Genomic DNA, 19,348 nt, shown 5'->3' with positions numbered 1-19,348 from the left:
CCACAGGGTTCTCTCCCGAGCACAACGGAGAAGAATCCAAAGATCCTGAGAAAGGATTGAGTAAGGGGGAGAAATCGGGTTCCCCTCGGTTTTAATCCAAAGTTTGAACAATTTGATTCTGCATTTTCTTTTCTCGTTTTTATCTTTTGCTCTTATTTCCTTTTATTATTTTTGGTTAATTAAATTTTGATCTCGTTTGTGTTTACTGTCAAACTTTGTTCCCCCGCACTCTATAAAAACAAAAAAAAAAAAAAAAATTTCGCCCAGCCTAGGCGAATTGGGCACTGCCCAACTCACCGGGTTGGTCGGCCGAGCCAACCGGCTCAGCCGACAAGGGCTGTTTGGGATTTTAAAAATCCCGAGCCAAAAAAAATATGAAAGAAGGAAAAGAATAAGAAAAAAAAAAAAAAACAAAAACAAAAAAAGGGGGGGATGACTCATCATCCCCTTCCCCACCTTCTTCTTCCCTTCTCTCTTCTTTCTTTTCTTTTTATCACAATTTTTTTCTTTTCATTCTTCTCTTCTCCTTCTCTTTTGCTTCTTCAAAACCTAACCCCCCAAATCCTTCATTCTAACCCGAATTCAAGATATAAGGTATGAATCTTTACCTATTTTTGATTTCTAACATGTTTGTAGGCCTAGATTTTAGCTTAGGGTGATAATTTTTGAGATTTAAGGAAAACCTAAGTTTTGGGTTCTTTCCCCTTTTCTCAAATTAATGTCTTGTTTGCTTCTAAATTCTTGATTTCCTTGCAATTTATGTTAACATAATGATTAATCTATAGTTTGGGTGTGATTTTTATTCCTAATTTGTGAATATTTGGAGAAATTGCTCAATTTGGGCAAAATCCCTATTTAAGCTCAAAGTTCAACTATTCAATTTATAGTTAGAAACTTGTCAAAAAGGTTGGGAATTGCATTCTTTTTGTGTTTTAGTCATTGGGTATCTCCAATTTTGCATGAATTTTGTGAATTTCGGGTAAAACACTTAGAAGACCAAATGCTTATGATTTAGTCCCTAAGTGCCTACAGCTATGATTATGCCTATGAATGATTTATTGGGGGTTTATGTTGAAGCTTGAGAATATTTTCTAACTCTCCCATTTTTGGTCTATTCCTCAGGAAATATGGGTCGGAAAGGAAAAGCTAAGATCGTCGTCGAGAACGAAGCCGAATCGGAGGTCGAGTTCGATGAAAGCCTCCAAGCTAAGTATGATCCACCCTTTGGCCTTATTGATGAGCGTGAGGGTCTTTTGTATGATAGGTTTTCCAAGCAAGACCTTGCTACACATATAATTGTCGATCAAACCTATTTATCGAGTCTAGGTCTAAAGAAGGATTTGAATGAACTCCTCAAATTCCACGGCTGGTATAGACTAGCCACAACCCAGACTCCGGTTTATCACAATTTCACCATAGAATTCTTGACAACTTGGAAAAAGGAGCTACCCTTGGGCGGTGGGAAGCATTCCTTTAGGTTAAACGGTAAACCTTACCGCATTGATGCTACCACACTAGCAGCCTTAATGGGGGTTTATAATCACCCAGAGGCAATCTCAGACTTTGAATTGCCTCTAACAAAAGATATAGCTTGGGAGCAACTCACAGGCATATCAAGCTTTAACTCCCAGACTGCTAGCCCGGGCGCTCTTAGAGACCCGCTTCTCAATCTCGTCCACAAGTTTGTGGCCTATAACTTGTTGGGCAAAAACGAGAGCAATAAAGTCTCAAAGACGGAATTGCTCATATTATGGTGTGTGGCCAACCACAAACCCGTGGACACTGTCAAGGCCGTATTTGAAGGCTTCTCGAGCCAAACAAGTAGAAAACGTGGTTCCCTAGGCCTTGGGCATCTAGTGACCAACCTGCTTGAGAGCCAATTCAAGAACTTAGATAATCCCGAAATTGCTATTTATCCTACTCTGTTAAACTCCAAGTTTTTGGGAAAATCTACTTTTCAAGAAGTTTTAAACAGGAACCCAACTAGAGGAGCGAGCTCCAGCGGAGGAGGAAGAAAAAGAGCACGAGTTCCACAACAGAGAATGGATAAAGAACCTGAGGAAGAAGAACCTGCAACGGCAGGAGACCAAAGGGAACACCAAGCGTCGGGGACGGAGGCCCAGTTCCAAGCCATCAACACCATGATGGCAGAAATGCGGGATCTTAACCTTCGGACTTTTAACACTGTTCAACAGATGGACCAACGGTTCACCAACTTTGAGCAGAATATGGACCGAAGGCTTTCGGGTCTTGAATACGTAGCGGCTGATTACTGCGAGCGCTACAACATGCCTTGGCCTTACCCCCCAGCCGATCAGTAATTTGTCTTCTCCACCCTAACTTTTTACACTCGTATTTCATGATCTATAATGCAATGTTGGAACTTATTGCATATTTTAAGTGTGAGGAGGAGGGGTAGACAAACTTAAAAAAAAAAAAAATTGTATAAATTTTTAAATTTTTGTTGCGTCGTGTCTAGTTTAGGTTTGCGTTTTGGCGTTTTATTATGTTTTTGCATGTTTAGGACCTAAAACCGTGAACCTCTTTCGAATCTAAACTTCGTTATTTGTCTTTAAGGGCTGAAAACCGAATCTAAAATTGCATGACAACTAGTTTAGGTGTAGGACACAACTCTTGTATCTGTAAAAGCATGAGCTACAGTTTGCATTTAGACCCTACTTTTGAAGAAATGCTAAAATCATTACTTAGGTAGATAACTTAAGAATTGAAGGCATGTGATATTAAACTTGAGTTTGGGGAAAACTAGTAAACACAAATTGAAACCCAAAGAATTGTGAGCTGAATTTGAGCCTAAGAGCGAACATCAAAAAGCTCTTTTTCTTGACATTTTTGTGTGAATGCTTTGACTTGTGGAAGATTACAGATTTTGCACCTAATACTGTGTTGAACCTACATGCAATGATTTGAGATGATAAACGATGAATCAGCCTCATTAGAATTAACCTTTTCTTTACCTTGTTTTTCTTTTTCATCCACTCTAGGAAGCCCCTTTGAGCCGACATTTTTGTAGTTTGTAGATTTTTCTTTCGTTCTAACCCGTTTTTGCGAACCACAACTTGGTTCGCTACTTAACCTTTGTTTTTGCAAAGCTCAAATTGAGCCTTTGTTTTTCTCTAGCGCTTTATCGTTGTTTATGGCATTATAGTAGCAAGCCAAAAGGCTAAGAAGTGAATGAGCATCACTATTCCAAAAGAAAAAAAAGAGAAGAAGAAAAACAGAAAAAGAAAAAGAAAAGAAAAGAGACGAACAAAAGGGAAGAACTCCATTCCCCAGTTCTTAGAAAAATAAAAAACGTCTCAAAGAAAACATCCCAAAAAGAAAACAATAAGGGACGAATAAAAAGCTCAATCACTTCATATTTGCTAAAGCCATTTAAACTTTGTTGTTGTAGCGCTAGAACACTTAACCTTTGTTGTACCTTTAACCCTCTAACCACATTACAACCCCAATTAGAGGCTGTTTTTGATATCATCGGAGTCATATAGCATAGTAGAGGAACTCGGATGAACGTTCAAAATCAACGTAATCCTAAGCAAGAATATAAGCTGAGAGTAAACACTTTAGCCACCAAAATTGTGTGAATGAGTGAACTACCTATGGTGAGGTGTTTTACTTAGCGATCCCCTCAAGCTCGTTCAATTGAACATGTGTCCTTTTACTTAAAACTATGACCTATTGTAATTGAAATGCGGCTTTTGGATATCGTGTCTCTACTTTGTATTTCCGAATGCATGTAATTACAGATGCTCGAAATTGTGTCAAGCACCTAGTCAAACTGGGAAGTTTTCTAGCTTGCTTGTGATGGCGGGTTTAGTTTTTTAGTTTACTTGGGGACAAGTAAAGTTTTAAGTGCGAGGAGGTTTGATAGGGGTCAAAAACCCCTATCTTTGGGTACGGTTTTAGGACGGTTTTTAGGTTTATTTGGCTAATAAGCGAGCAATTCTCGCATTTAAATGCTTTTGTGTGAGTTAGTTATAAATTGGAAGCATTCTATTTACTTTTCGTCGTTTAGGCTCGTTTTGTGATCAATTTAGGCAAATACGGCCGAAATAACACGCATATTAAAATTCCGTTATCGTTTGAAGCTAATTGGTCCGTCAAAAGTCGCACCAAACGAAGCGTTTTGCTCAAAATAAGCGATTAACGGATCAATTCGGCTTTTGGACTAATGTTTTCTGGAGTTTTTATGCGTGTGCAGGTGTAAGTTCGGACGAAAAAGGGTTTGGAAGTCATCCGGCACGGATCGAGCGCGCTTCGGGCGAAAACGCTCGGCGAGCAGGGCCCCCCGGGCCATTTCTGCTCGGCGAGCAGGAGCCTGCTCGCTGAGCTGGGCGCCAGGCGCCTGCTCGGCGAGCAGGGGCTGCTCGTCGCAATTCTGCTCGGCGAGCAGACCTGCGGGAATTGGTCAAAAAGACCAATTCCGCCCCCACAAAGCCACGTTCGGCCCCACGTCTTCCTACACCAATAAGGACACGAAATTAGGTCAAAATGAGGCCCGAGACGCGTCTATAAATAGGAATTTCCAATTGTAAATTAGGCATCTTTCGTTTTTGTAAATTATTTAAGCTTTCCCCTTGTAATTCCTCTCCATCTTCTCCATCTTCCTCAAACTCCATTGAAGCTCCTTCAAAGCTTTCTACCGAGGAATTATCAAGGTCCGTCCTTAAGATCAAGTCGCCGGCTGCAGAGTAAACAGGTTCCCTGAAAGGGAGTTTTGTATCTTCTTTCATCTTTCTATGTTTGTACTCTTTGATACAGTTGCCGAACTTGTCTTATTGTATCTTGTGACAATCATCTCGCCTTTAATAATAATTTAGCTCTTGTTTTGTTCTATGTTTATTGTCTAATTCTTGTCTTACGCTTTATTCAATTGGTTTAGCTCATTCAAAAGCCCCAAAATCTAGTAGGCACATATTGCGAGCTGAATCTGACCTAGTCAGAGCCTAGGAGATTGACGACCTCTTAGTTGATTAAACGCCAATTTACTGAGCCTTAGACCTAGTTTCGGCCTTAGGGAATCACGCGCTAGGAACCTCAGGAGGGTAAGTAGGGTTAATCGCCTTGAATACAAGTGACTTGGATTAGGTTTTACTCAATAGACTTGATAATCTATCTTAATTATTATCGATCATTCCATGTTCCTTCGAATAGTTTCATTAATGAAAGATCAATTAGGGGTAGAGTAATTTAGTTAGGCTTAGAATAACTTAGCTAGAATTAGATAACTTAGTTAGAATTAGATAATTTAGCTAGGATTAGCACAATTCAACCTAGGAGTAGATTAATTTAACAAAACATAACTCAAAACCCCCTAAGCCTAGATAACATCCGAGACTTAGTAGCTTGATACTTGCAGAAATAAATCATGTGGACGATAACCTGGACTTAAACCAGAAATTTATTACTTGATAACGACGGGGTACACTTATCCCTTAGTGAGGTTTCGCGAGAAGCTGCATCAGTACTCTCCTCTGATGTGTTCGAAACAATCGGTCTCCAGTTGACTATTTTTATTAGTGCAACCCTTTGACTCAAGGCGTCCGCCACTATGTTCTGTTTTCCCGCCTTATGGATAAGCTTATAGGGGAACTTATCTATGAAGGCAGAGCACCGGGCGTGCATGGAGATTCGAAGTTGCTTCTGACTTCCCAGGTATTTGAGAGCTTGATGGTCAGTGTAGATGATGAACTTTTTTCCCACCAAGTAATGTTCCCATACTTTCAACGCCCTCACTACAACATAAAACTCTTGATCATACGTTGCCCACTTTTGCCATGCCTCACAGAGCTTCTCACTGAAGTATGCAATGGGCCTCTTTTCTTGCATCAAGACCCCACCAATCCCAATTCCACTAGCATCACACTCAACTTCAAACAGTTTATCAAAATCGGGATACGCCAGCACTGGCGCTGTACTCAGCTTTTCCTTGATCAAGGCGAAGCTCTCTTCTTGGGCGTCCGCCCACTCGAACCCCTTTCGCTTCTTCAAACATTCCGTCAATGGGGCCACTATGGAACTGAAGTTCTTAATGAATCGGCGATAAAACGTTGCTAGCCCATGAAAACTCCTGATATCTCCCACGTTCCTCGGAGTAGGCGATTCTCGAATGGCTCTTACTTTCTCCCCATCAACTTGGATTCCATTCCCGCTGACCACGAATCCAAGGAAAACTAAGCTCTCCATGACAAAGTCACACTTCTTGGTGTTGGCGTATACCTGGTGTTTCCTTAACAGGTCAAACACTGTCTGCAAGTGCTCTTTATGTTTCGCCAAGGTCTGGCTGTGGATCAAAATGTCGTCAAAATACACAACTACGAACTTCCCAATCACCGGGCGAAGCACCTGATTCATCAGTCTCATAAAAGTACTAGGGGCGTTGGTCATCCCAAAGGGCATAACTAACCATTCATACAATCCATCTCTTTGTCTTGAAGGCAGTCTTCCACTCATCCCCAGATCGGATTCGTATCTGGTGATACCCACTCCTGAGATCAATCTTGGAGAAGACTCGAGATCCGCCAAGTTGGTCCAACATGTCATCCAACCTTGGAATCGGGAACTTATACTTGATGGTGATCTTGTTAATAGCCCTACTGTCAACACACATCCGCCAAGACCCATCCTTCTTCGGTGTAAGTAAAGCTGGAACAGCGCAAAGACTCATACTCTCCCTAACGTATCCCATCTCGATGAGTTCCTCCACTTTTTGTCTCATGACATCATTCTCCTTTGGGCTTATTCGATAATGTGGGAGGCTTGGAAAACTAGCCCCAGGCACCAGATCGATATGATGTTGGATATCTCTCAAAGGTGGTAACCCACTCGGCAGTTCGTCGGGGAACAGATCTTGATACTCGCCAAGTAGGCGGGTCACTTCATTCGGCATCTCTCTTTCGCCCCTTCGGGTGGCCTCGTGATTCGCCTTAACCATCACCACATACACTATTTGGCTCTCCTCACATTCGCTGACGAACGATTTGTGTGTAGGACAGACTACCAAGGTAGACTTCTCGTCGGCCTTTGGCTCTCTCACCATTGGCGTAAGGACAAACTTCACCCCATTCTTCACAAATCTGTAAGTGTTCTCTCTTCCGGCGTGGGTGGCGTTGTTATCAAACTGCCAGGGTCGGCCCAACAATAGGTGGCATGCGTCCATGTCGACCACATCACAACAGACTTCATCATGATAGTTACCAATCTCAATCGGTACCTTGCATCTCTGGGTCACCCTCAACTCGCCCACGTTCTTGATCCATCCCACCCTGTAGGGATCAGGGTGCGCCTCTACCAACAACCCGAACTTCTGAACGGCGCTGCTACTCACAATGTTCTCTTGGCTCCCACTATCTATTATCACATTACATCGCCCGCCCTTCATAAGACAGCGGGTCCTGAATAGTCGGTGCCTCTGATCGCCCTCTATCCGGCTGGAGACTAACAAACACCGTACCACATGAATGGCGTACCTCTCTTCACCTGCCACCTCATCATCTTCTCCCAAGGGTTCACAAAACAACTTCATCCTCTTCGTCATAGTCATCTTCATACCTCTCCACCATGTTGGCGCTCTTCCTTCTAGGACACTCGTTGGATCTATGTCCTGGCTCATTGCACCGAAAAAATTTGAAAGGTGCTGGCCTTGCATACGAATTGTTGCTCTTGGGTGGTATAGGTGCTTCTTTGTATGGTCTAGTATCTCCAACGGATCCCCTTCCCACACTGTTAACCTTCGCCCCACTGGCACTCGCCACCTGCTTGCCTTTGTCGTAAGACTTCACGTTATCTCTTCCTCCAGGCGTATACTCAGTAGTGGCGGATCTCCTGGATCTCTCGGTCAGTTGGGACTCAGACTTGAGGGCTAAATTCCTAGCATCTTGTACTCTAACCACCATCTGTGTGCCAATACGATCCTGGATATTGTATCTCAACCCTTCTAGATACCTAGAGGTCTTTTGGCTTTCAGTTTCAGACAGGTTGGCTCTCGCCGAAAGCCTTAAGAACTCAGAAGTATACTCATGGACACTTCGGGTCCTTTGAGAACATCCCCTGTAGGAGCTGTAGATATACTGCTCATAATCCGGTGGTAAGAACCGCTCCCTCAACATCGCCTTCATCCGTAGCCAAGATCGAATCGGATCTCTGCCCCCTCTTCTTCTCTCTTCCCTCATCGGATCCCACCAAACTGATGCACCACCCTTCAGGCGATACACCACCAGCCTTACTTTCCTCTCATCAGGAATCCCAGCATACTCAAAGAAACGTTCAACTTCCGAGATCCAGTCTAAGAACCCTTCTATATCCAGTTCGCCCCCGAAAGACGGTAAGTCTATTTTAAGCTTAAAGGCATCATCTCTATCAAAGTTCCCTAGATCTGGTTCTGCCCTAGCAATACCCACACGTCTGTCGTCAATCGGACCACCATTCCTCACAGTTCTAAAGGCACCATTATCCCCAATATCCTTAAAATCATCACTATCACTATCAGCGTTATGTACAAGGACAAAGTTGGGTCTTCTTACCTCAGGATCCCTAGGACCCATTCGTGGAAGTTGGACATTTGCCAATGGTAGTCGAGGTGGCGTGGGTTGCCTTTGGGGTCGTGGTTCAAGGACTCCTTCCCTCCTCTGGTCGGACTCCCCAGCGGCTGGTCTGAACACTGCACGGATCTCCAATCTGAGGTTTTCTAGGGAAGCGGTTAGCTCCTGGAACCGTTGGTCGTTTTGTTTCTGCCGCTCAAGGCTGGCCTGGATTTGTTCCGCGAGGTGCTCTCTCAGCTCCTCATATCTCCGGTCACTGGTTTCCATGGAATCTTGCGGTTGTCGGGGTTGAACCATTGCCAAAAGAAGTTTCGGGTCAGGAAACGATTGGCTCTGATACCAACTGATACAGATTGAAAGCGATAAATGGAGGTTTTAGTCGTAAACCAACAAAGATGTTTTTCTCTAGCTAAACTAGAAGGAGTGAATCCCGATAAACAAGGTTTAAACCTTAATTCTCAAAGAGAAAGATATATTTGATTGATAAAAGTTGCCTTATCCTTACAAAATGAGGGTTTAAATACATCCCCTTGAAGATGAGTAAAGGACAAGGAATACCCCTATTAGGGTTACGCTAAGGTTAAAATCAAAGGGTAAAATGGGCCATACGCCCAGACAGATAGTACAAAAGGTGCAGGTACGGAGCGTCAGGGGTTGTTGGTGAATTCCTTCGGCAGGAAGTAAACCGAGAGATCCGCCTAGGGTAGTTGTTGATACGCCTCTTGGCGTACGCCTACATCCGCCCCGCTTGTCTGTCCAGGGGATCCGCCCTCCTAGATACAACCTCTGTGGGACTGATGAAAGGGGATCCGCCAAGGTGCGTTTTATCAGTGATCCCAGTTAGGATGTCCGCATCATTATAGTAACATAAAATTTGAAATAAAATGAGCTTTTAATACTGATATTGAAAATTGAAGAAATAATGGATGATTTAGCTTTCTGTTAACTATAGAATCGGAATGGAGTAATTGTTAGTTTAATTATTAATTTGAATTCGCAGATTATAATGTAACTTTGAATTTGGAATTGTATTTATTGTGAAAATACATTTTTAGTTTTTGAAAATGCCTGAAATTTATTATAACAACGCAATTGATATATACAATCCTTACGGTATAAGCATTGATTATCTATGTATTTTCTTATATTTTCAATAAAAAAGAGAATTTAATTTATAAAATAAACATTTATTTATATTGGAAATATAACAATATATTATAACAAATACATCTAAGTATTTAAACATTAAAGTATCAATAAATTTTATATATAGAAAAACAAAATTAACATCAATAATAAAACTTTTCAGAATTTTAGTTACAACCCTTAGGGCTTTAAAAATGGGAACCCTTATAACAAAGTATATACCTATGTAATTTTGTAACTGAATACGAGACTATAGTGAGATCACAAATAGTAGAAGCAGACTTGTAATCTCGCAAAAAAAAAAAACTTGTTTTTGGATTTGATATATTTTATCGGATATATTTTAATCCGCTTCAGTTCTATCTGTTGTTTATCATCTTTTTATTTATAATATTTGCTTATTTAGTAGGAACAAAAATGATAGATCTTATATATAGAACATTACATATCTACGTGGTTGTAAAAGAAAAGACTCTGATCTAAAAATTCAGACAAGTTTAAATGATGACTATTGGATTCCAGATATTTCTATGCGAATTTAGAGTTTGAAGAAATATATGTTTCATTTGTTTGTGTTATTAGTACATGTAATAGTTTGTTTTCCTGTTTCCGGTCATTTTCCCAACTATATGTACGGTTTGAGGCATAACATTATGCAAGATTTCATTCATAACTTTTGTTGTTGTAAATTAGGGAAAATTACATACGTGGTGTACAACCTCTATCCCAAATCACACTTTGGTGTACAACCAAAATTTTAGCACACTAAACCGTACGAACTTCAGGTGACCTCCCACTAAAGTGTATAGCCGGTTTTTATGATCTGTCAACACTGATCAACTATACCATGTCAACATTTTACATTGTAGAATTAAAAAAAGTGGGGCCCACTTTTATGGAATGACTAATATAGCCTTATTATTTATAAAATTACTAAAATATCATCATCTTCTTCCTTCAACCCCTCTCTCCAATTTCTCTCTCTACTTATTCTCTCTCACTCTTAAAAACCTCAACTCCACCAAATTCCCCATCAATGGTGGAATGTTTTTTTTTCTTTTACATGTAAGACAAGTCTAGACTTTCAATTTCTTATTTTCATCATAAAAGTTGTTTTACTCTGTTTCATTTCTAAGCTTTTTTTTATTATTTTCCTATAAAAGGATTGAACAATTTATGATATTTGTTTTTTATGCGAAAATTTGAGAGACCTGGTTCCAAATTTTTAAGAATTTTTAGTTAAAGTAATTTTTAAGAACAAATATCTCAGCAGTGTAAGAAATCTTGTGAGAGAAATTGAGGTTCCATCAATGGTTTCTTCTCTAGAGAAATCACTGCATAATGACAACTGGGTTAAGCTTATATGTGGTGCAAGCTTTGAGGTACAAACGATTTTCCTTAAATGTATTTTCCACTGAAACCCCCCGATAGAACCAGCAGTACCATCCCAAAGTTTGAGCATTTCCATTTTGAATTTGGGGGAGTTGAGGTTTTTGAGAGTTTGGGAGAAGAAGAAGAGAGAGAAAATGGAGAGGGAGATGAGGGAGATGAGAAAGAAGAAGGTGAAGGGTTATTCTTTATACATGAAAAATGATGGAGAGAGAACTATTGAGGAAGGTTATTTTTTAGCAGAAATGGTTGGGTGACGGACGTGAAAGAGAGAGATTGGGGAGAGAATTTAGGAGAGAGAAAAGATGTAATTAATATTAGAGAAAAATAAAAAATAAAAAAATTTAATTAAAGGTAAATTAGTAATTTAATATTAAGTGAGTCCACTTTTATTTCTTAGGAGGTTAAAAGTGATGAGGTGGCGCGTTGACCAGGTGTTGACCGGTCAAAATTACCGGCTTTACACTTTAGTGGAAGGTTCCTAAAATGTTGTACAGTTTAGTGTGACAAAATTTTGGTTGTACACCAAAGTGTGATTATGGGTAAAAGTTGTACACCACATATGTAATTTACCCTTGTAAATTATGTACTCATTTTTATAAAAAAAAATAAATATCATTATTAAAAATAGTATATATTTATTGAGAGAACTATGACAAAGAATTATAAAGAAAAATATATTTGAAGATTCTAAGAATTATAATGTAGAAAGAAAAATATTTATGATAGAAATATATGATATCGTTAAAGTCTATAAAAAAATAATATATTTTTTTGAAGCAACAAAATAATATTAATATCGTTAAAAATAATATTTGATAATCTTAGATTTTTTTTTTAGTTTTTAGTGATTTAATATTTTATTTCAAATTAAAAAAAATTGATATAAAATTTAAATACCGTTTTTTTTAAAAAAGGTCACATGGATCTAGAGGTGGCAAAGTTACACACGACACTATTACACAACATAAAATCGACACGTAATTTTAATGTTTGGGTTTAGTATATCAGGTAATGTATCATTTTTTGGTTGACATAAAATTGACACGCAAATTTTTGGGTTGGGTTAGAGTTGACATTTTAACACGAAAACGACACGAAATGACACGAATATTAAAAATTATTGTTATATTCTCTCATGTTTTTTTTATGTCATTTTATTAATAAACATAATAAAATTATAATTATTACTTATAAATATTGATTCGAACCTCCTAAAATTGTTATAAACACATTATATGACCCTCTAACATAATATTAGCAAACTTTTCAAAATAGTATCACATCTTCTTATATTTTTACAAGTTATCATTAATATATATGCATAAAAAATTACATGTAACCCGAAAACACGACACGAAATCGACACTAACACGAACATGTTAACAAGATTGTGACACGAAAGTTTTTTGGTTGAGTTTGAGTTTACTCTTTTTTGACAAGAACCCAAAATGACACGACATGAACACGACTCAAACACGATAATTGTCAGATCTACATGGATATGTTTGTGACCATTCAGACGAGTAAAAATTAATAAATTAATTTATACCATCCCAATTGAACAAATTGGAAAGATATTTTAAATTTTTTTTAGTTGGCGGATTTTTGTAACACTGCTTTGAACCATACTTAAATCTATAGAGATACACCAAAAAGAAACCCAATTGCTATTTTTCCATCAAAGATCCGCCAACCATATTGGATGTGGAAGACTGCTGGTATTGGTTCTTCGTGTCCTCCGGAGAATATTCCGTTCGGACCGGTTACGACTGCATTAATCTCCCTTCCTCGGTGTCGAAACCCGAACTCGAATTGGCCTGTGATCTAGTCTTTAGAAATTCCGAAGAAACATTAATGCTTTGTTTGGCAACTTCAACATAATGCCATCCTTTGCAATGTTAACCGGGTTCGAAGGCACATATCGAGCAATGAAGAATGCCCTTTCTGCCATGAACCTAAAACTCAAGTTCATCTTCTTCGGGACTTTCGACTCCCACGGCTTATCTGGGACAAAGCGATTCCAGTGAGTTTGCAAATGGCGTTCTATACTTCTCCCTTTGATCGATGGTTAAAGACGAACCTAGGACAGGCTGGGACTTTCCGTTATATCCCGTGGCCTACTTTTTTTGCTTTCAATATCTGGTGGCTTTGGAAATGGCGAAAGGAGAGGGTCTTCATGTCTGTCACTCCAAATGCCTATGCTATCGACAAAATTGTCTACTTCTGTGAGGAATTTCTGATAGCACAAAAGTTTCTGCACACTGACTTGTTACTTCCGAAGCATCTGATATGGGTTTCGTGGCATCCTCCTGACCCGGGATGGATGAAATTGAACACCGACGGGACCTGTAAAGGAAATCCTGTCATGTCGTCAACAGGTGGTCTACTCAGAGACAAGCAGGGACATGGTGCAAACATTGGACATTGTACCTGCACCACTGCTGGCCTAAGAGCGGGGAATCAGGAAGCTCATTGTGGAATTGAACTCGAGAGTCATCTTACAATATATGGCAGGGGATATGGAGATGTACCATCCATTTTCTTGACTAATCCAGTGATGTCTGGGACAGACAGTGGAGTGTTCTTTTTATACATACAAACCGTGAAGTTAACAGGGCAGCAGACTGGTTGACGAATTTCGCAGAGAGTTTTTCTTTAGGTCACCATGAATTTGGTGCGCCTCCTCTCCAGGAAACTCTTGCAGCCGATTGTAGAGATTCTGTTCTTAACCGTTTAGTTCGTCTCTAAGCTTTTTGCTTTCTTTTTTTTCCTTGTTCTTTTGGGCTTTTAGCCTTCCTTTATCTAAAAAAAATGAACACCAAATTAGATGAGCTCTTTGGTTCTAAATGAACTATATGGCTTCAAAATTCTCAGGTATATACATTTATATTTTGGTGGAAATCGTTTTAGTGAATATTAATGATATATTATATTAGATAAACTTTTGGAATTCATTTGAATGATAATTTTGGTTTTATTTATTTTTTGTGCAGGATGTTGATAATTTTAAAATTCTTTGAATTCATTTTTTTTGTCTAGGTTTCAAATTAATTGTTTCAGATTGTTATATTATAGTAAAATATTTATTAATTAATCCACATTTTAGAAGACAAATTAAGAAGTAATTTTCTTTATTAATAATATTTAGTTAATACCCTAATGTTGACGGATATCATGTAACATCCTTAATTCTCTTTTCTAACAGAACATTTGTAATTTTATAGAGGGAGTTCTGCATAATAAGATCATAGTATAATTTTATACTATAATTATAGTATAATAATCAAGATTATAAAACTCGGAGCGGATCGTTCGGTTCAATCGGTTGAACCAAAAATCAGTCAGATTTCTAGTTTGAGTTGAACTGGTCGGAAGAAACTGGAGTCGGTCCAGAAACCGGAACAACGAAACTAGTTTCAGCATTTCACGCAGTCATCTTCCCCTAAGAACGAAGTCAGCAATTTCAGCAGTTCACTAGAGATCAAGAAATCTCTGAGCAACAGATGATGGTGACTTAATTGTACATCGTGCTAGACTTGATATCGTATTGAAATGGATTACTTAAGAGTTTACTATTAGGTTCTCAAAGATTACACACGAGATTATTGTATGACTTGGATTATCATAAAGGTCAGTTAAAGCCTTATACGATTGGTAAGACAACTCGTATCTTCGGTCTGACTATCATCTCTAGATAAGCCTACGAGAGTCGCTCGTCGAAGAGACTGGATGAAACAAAATGTTTATCTGAATGTCATAGGATGCATGTAAACGATTACATGAATCTAAGAACATTATATCAGTATTATATGGGCCAAAATGAATGGAGGAATATTCAATTGGATTGAAATTAAGTTCAGCCTGATCCATGAATAGAAACTTCATTTTAATTTGATTAAATTGAAAATATAAAGTCATATATATATATATATATATAAAATTTAATGTAACAAGGATAATATATATGATTAAATACATTTATCTATATTGAATATTATTATTAACATTTATATTATATACATTTACCTACACATATTAATTAAATGGAATTTCATTAAGATATGATTAAGGCCCTCCCCCCCGGTAGTTAATTAATTCTAGGTTAGTAGAGAAATTTTAGGTTAATGAAACCTAGGATTATGTGAATGCAAGTCATCTTTTCCTAATCTAAGAACTAAAAACACCTAAAACTCAAGCAAGAGAAGTTGTTATCCTATTGATTTCAGCCTAGGATTAATTTCGTGTACGATGGTTTGTTTCGGCCATTGCAAGCTAAACCGAATGCTTGTTCAGTTAGTGTGAATATAGAGGGAGCTCGAATTTCACCTCTTAATCTCATGTAGGAGAAAGTTTACATCAAAAGGAAAATCTTTCATTCCGCGGAAAATGGTAATTAAGATATTTAACGTCATTCTAACCGTGTGATTTGTGGCTATCATATTTATGTATTTTACGTGGCTATTAAATTGTAGTATAACCTAATCTTTTCAAAAAAATTAGGCAAAAAGCATTATTAGGTCCATGATCTTTCATTGTTTGGTTCATTAAGCCCTTAATCTTTTATTTGGATACATTAAACCCCTGATTTTTTGTTTTTTTGCCTCATTAAGCCCTTCATGACCAAATTAGTAAGTTGTGAACATCTAATTCTGCTAACAAACTGTTGTTCATTGCATCTGCATTCGAAATTTATATTTTTTCACTGTTTGAAAGCAGTTTTGGATGTGTAATGTGGATGTAGGAGAACTCTAAAAAACTTAATTCGAACTGTAAAAAATATATTTTACAACAGTTTGTTAGCAGAATTAGATATTCACAACTTACTAATTTCGTCATGAAGGCTTAATGAGACCAAAAATAAATGATCACGGACTTAATGTGTCCAAATAAAAGATCAAAGGCTGAATGAACTAAAAAATGAAAGGTCGGATGCCTAATCATGCTTTTTGCCAAAAAAATTATTAAGTAGATGTAAAATTTTACTATTTCCTGTATTAAGTGTAGATCTACAATTCTGATTGATAAAATCATAGAAGCTAATTTGGACCTTGTATATCCATAAATACATTGTTTATCTAAATTAATTTATGGTTTGACTAGAATTAATCCAAGAAATCTCTTCTTAAACCTTTCATACAAAAAAGAAGGATCACGATAAGAATGGATTTTTTTGTGGCAAGTAATTAACAAAACTATAATTAGTAACTCTGATTAAAACTATAACCTTATAAAACCCCAATTTCCATGGTGTATCAGTCATCAATTCAATTCAACAATGGCTTACGGTAAGAAGAAGCTCGCCATGATCGGCGTCTCCTCCTTGATTCTGATGGCTATGGTGGTGGCTGTCGAATCTGATCCTGCCTCAGCATCAGTTGAAACCATGTGTAAGACGACCGATTTTCAAACAACCTGCATGCAAAGTCTTTCAAAAGTCTCCGAAAATGTGACGGCACCGAACAAGCTAGTTCATGCTGGATTTGAAGCTGCAATTGTAGCTCTTCAAAACGCAATTCAAAATTCCACCGCTGTGAAAGATGCTGCTGAAGATCCAATGGCGAAACAAGCTCTTGATAATTGCAAAAGTTTGATGAACACCGCCATTGAAGATCTCAAAGATTCTTGTAAAGAGGTCGGAGATTTTGAAATCGCCAAAATGGCTGATCTTCTCGATAACCTCAAAATCTGGCTTAGTGCTACCATTACTTATCAGCAGACTTGTATAGATGGCTTTGATAACACCACCGGCAAAGCCGGTGAGCAAATGAAGGCAATTTTGTTAACTTCAAGTCAGATGACAAGCAATGGACTTGCAATGATCACCGGACTTTCTTCTGTTATCGGTGATTTCAATATCTCAGCTATTACTGGCCGGAAACTTCTCTCAGCCAACGCTGGCGACGGCCCGCATTGGCTTTCTTCTACCAAAATGAGACTTCTTGCTGCTACTCCGGCCACAATTAAGCCTGATATTACTGTTGCTCAGGATGGAAGTGGCCAATTTAAAACCATTGGTGAAGCAATTAAGAAGATTCCTAAAAAAAGAACTGAATCTTTTGTTGTTTATGTTAAGGCTGGAGTTTACAAGGAAAAACTCATCTTTGATAGAGAATTGTCTCATGTCATGTTGATCGGAGACGGTCCCACTAAGACTAAGATCACCGGAAGTGAGAACTTTGCCGGTGGTGTTTCCACTCTCCAGACCGCCACAGTCTGTAAGTACATATAATCCATGAATTAGTCTTTTAAATTAAGGCGTTTTTGTTTGTCGAAAAAAGTTTTTCTGATTTTCGGTGTTTGTTTGATTAGAAAAATAAGTTAACAGAAAATTTTAGGTGGAAAGTTAGTAAAATGTTTTCTCAAATTCTCCTAATCCAATATATTTTTCTAATGATTTGATACAGCTGTTGACGGATCTCACTTTATAGCAAAGGATATCGGATTTGAAAACACAGCCGGAGCTATCGGACATCAAGCAGTAGCACTCAAGGTGCAATCTGATATGTCCATCTTCTACAATTGCCAAATTGACGGCTACCAAAACACCCTCTATGCCCTAACTTACCGCCAATTCTACCGTGACACCACAATTTCCGGCACTATCGACATGGTCTTCGGGGACTCTGCCGCGATTTTCCAGAACTGCAAGTTCATGATCCGAAAACCAATTGATCTCCAGAAATGCACAATCGCAGCACAAGAAAGAAATTGCACAAAGCAAACAAGTGGTTTTATCATCCAAAACTCCACCGTTACAGCTGAAAAAGACTACCTCGCCGTGAAGGAGACAAACCCGGCTTTCCTCGGCCGTCCAGCGAAACCTTTTTCAAGGGCTATCTTTATGCACACTAATATTGACGGTGCCATCGATCCAAAAGGATGGGCTCCATGGTTGGGAACATATGGAACCGATACTTGTTTCTTTGGTGAGTACGAGAACAAAGGACCTGGTGCGGATACATCAAAGAGGGTCACTTGGAAGGGTATTAGGAAAATTACTGCGGATGAGGCTGCCGGATTTTCTGCCGGAAAGTTTCTTGATGGAGATACTTGGATTACTTCCTCTGGCGTTCCTTATTCTTCAGGTATATAAAGCAAATGTTTGGTAATTACATTAATAGTTGAATTTTTTTTTTTTGTTCTTTTAATTTCTTCAAGAAAGAGTCTCCCAATGCACAAAAATCTTGAGGAATTTCTTGACAAAGAGGAAGGGTGGCGGAACCACCGTGAATGACGGTAGCCAGGAGGCAACGGTGCCCTAAACATCGGCATCAATGATTTAAATTTTTGTTAGTTATATAATATGGGAAAGAAATACTTGTTATTTTTAAATTTTTTTTGTCATTAATTTGAATCCATCTCAATAAAATATATATAGATTATTATGTCTTTGAATTCAGAATCAGAATTATCCGATATTATTTGAATTCAATTATCGTTCTCTTTTTTAATTATTATAGTTAGAGGCTTTATATCTGCTTTTTTATTTTAATAAATAATCACGTATGTGGGGGCATTTTTTTCCATCATAATTTTATTTTTAGTAATCGGGTCAAGTTCGGGAAACGGGTGATCCAAAGGTATTTTTGTAATTTTATTATTCATCCAAGTGTATTTTTATCCCGTGATATATTTTTATAGTTTTCTTTTTAAAAAGAAAAGGAAAGGAAGTGAAAGGAGCCGAGAGAAGCTTAGAATATAAAGGAAGTTACAACAAATGGAGAGGTGGAAAAATTGTATGTACCATATTCTGTAACTTCCTGAGAGCGGTTATTTCTTAAATCTATAAAACGAGATCTTAGGCGTCATTTACGAGCCCCATCCAATCCAACAATTAGACCAACCGACGTAGAGTAACAACGACAAATTATCTTTAGCTCTATTTTAGTCAATTTAGCTCTCATTAAATTCAATTCGATAACGAATTGAATTTACTTTAGCGTTCATTTACATTTCCTTATAAGTCATTTATTTTTCAAACACAGCCTACATTTCTAGCACCTTTTCCATACAACGTTTTGTTTTTACGTTTACTGCCTTCGTTTAATTCATATGCCAATGACAGATTTATTTCCGTCCTTTCATCCTTCACTATCCTCTACTAAGAAGTCAAAACCCACATTTTACTTTCTAGGAAATCATTTACTTTTGTAGCAATCAATAAATTTACCTAACACGTTTTGAGACTTCGATATAAAAGTCTCTAACATGCTGACAAAACAGAAATAATTATTGGTTTTAGATTTTTATAG

At 38.1% G+C, this 19,348-nt stretch overlaps 2 protein-coding genes across 2 annotated transcripts in view; both read left to right on the top strand.

Annotated features, from left to right (window-relative positions):
• LOC136217504 (uncharacterized) overlaps window positions 1-19,348 on the top strand; it is a gene marked incomplete at its 5' end in the record, with an annotated part of 222,921 nt that overhangs the window by 32,119 nt on the left and 171,454 nt on the right. The window lies entirely within an intron of this gene.
• LOC136216891 (putative pectinesterase/pectinesterase inhibitor 28) lies at window positions 16,382-18,398 on the top strand. The gene is made up of 2 exons (XM_066003434.1): window positions 16,382-17,311; window positions 17,501-18,398. The coding sequence occupies exons 1-2, from the start codon at window positions 16,399-16,401 to the stop codon at window positions 18,187-18,189; spliced, it is 1,602 nt and encodes a 533-aa protein (XP_065859506.1). The 5' UTR covers window positions 16,382-16,398; the 3' UTR covers window positions 18,190-18,398.

This window comes from Euphorbia lathyris, chromosome 2, assembly GCF_963576675.1.
Source record: "Euphorbia lathyris chromosome 2, ddEupLath1.1, whole genome shotgun sequence".
NCBI lineage: Eukaryota > Viridiplantae > Streptophyta > Magnoliopsida > Malpighiales > Euphorbiaceae > Euphorbia > Euphorbia lathyris.
The sequence above is the reverse complement of the archived record's forward strand: the minus strand, read 5'-3'. Positions and strand labels throughout refer to the sequence as shown.

Excerpts from the sequence above, each read along its gene's own strand:
- LOC136216891 (XM_066003434.1), top strand. The coding sequence starts at position 16,399 with ATGATCGGCGTCTCCTCCTTGATTCTGATGGCTATGGTGGTGGCTGTC. Across the intron at positions 17,312-17,500 it reads TCTCCAGACCGCCACAGTCT|CTGTTGACGGATCTCACTTT; the intron begins GTAAGTACATAT and ends GATTTGATACAG.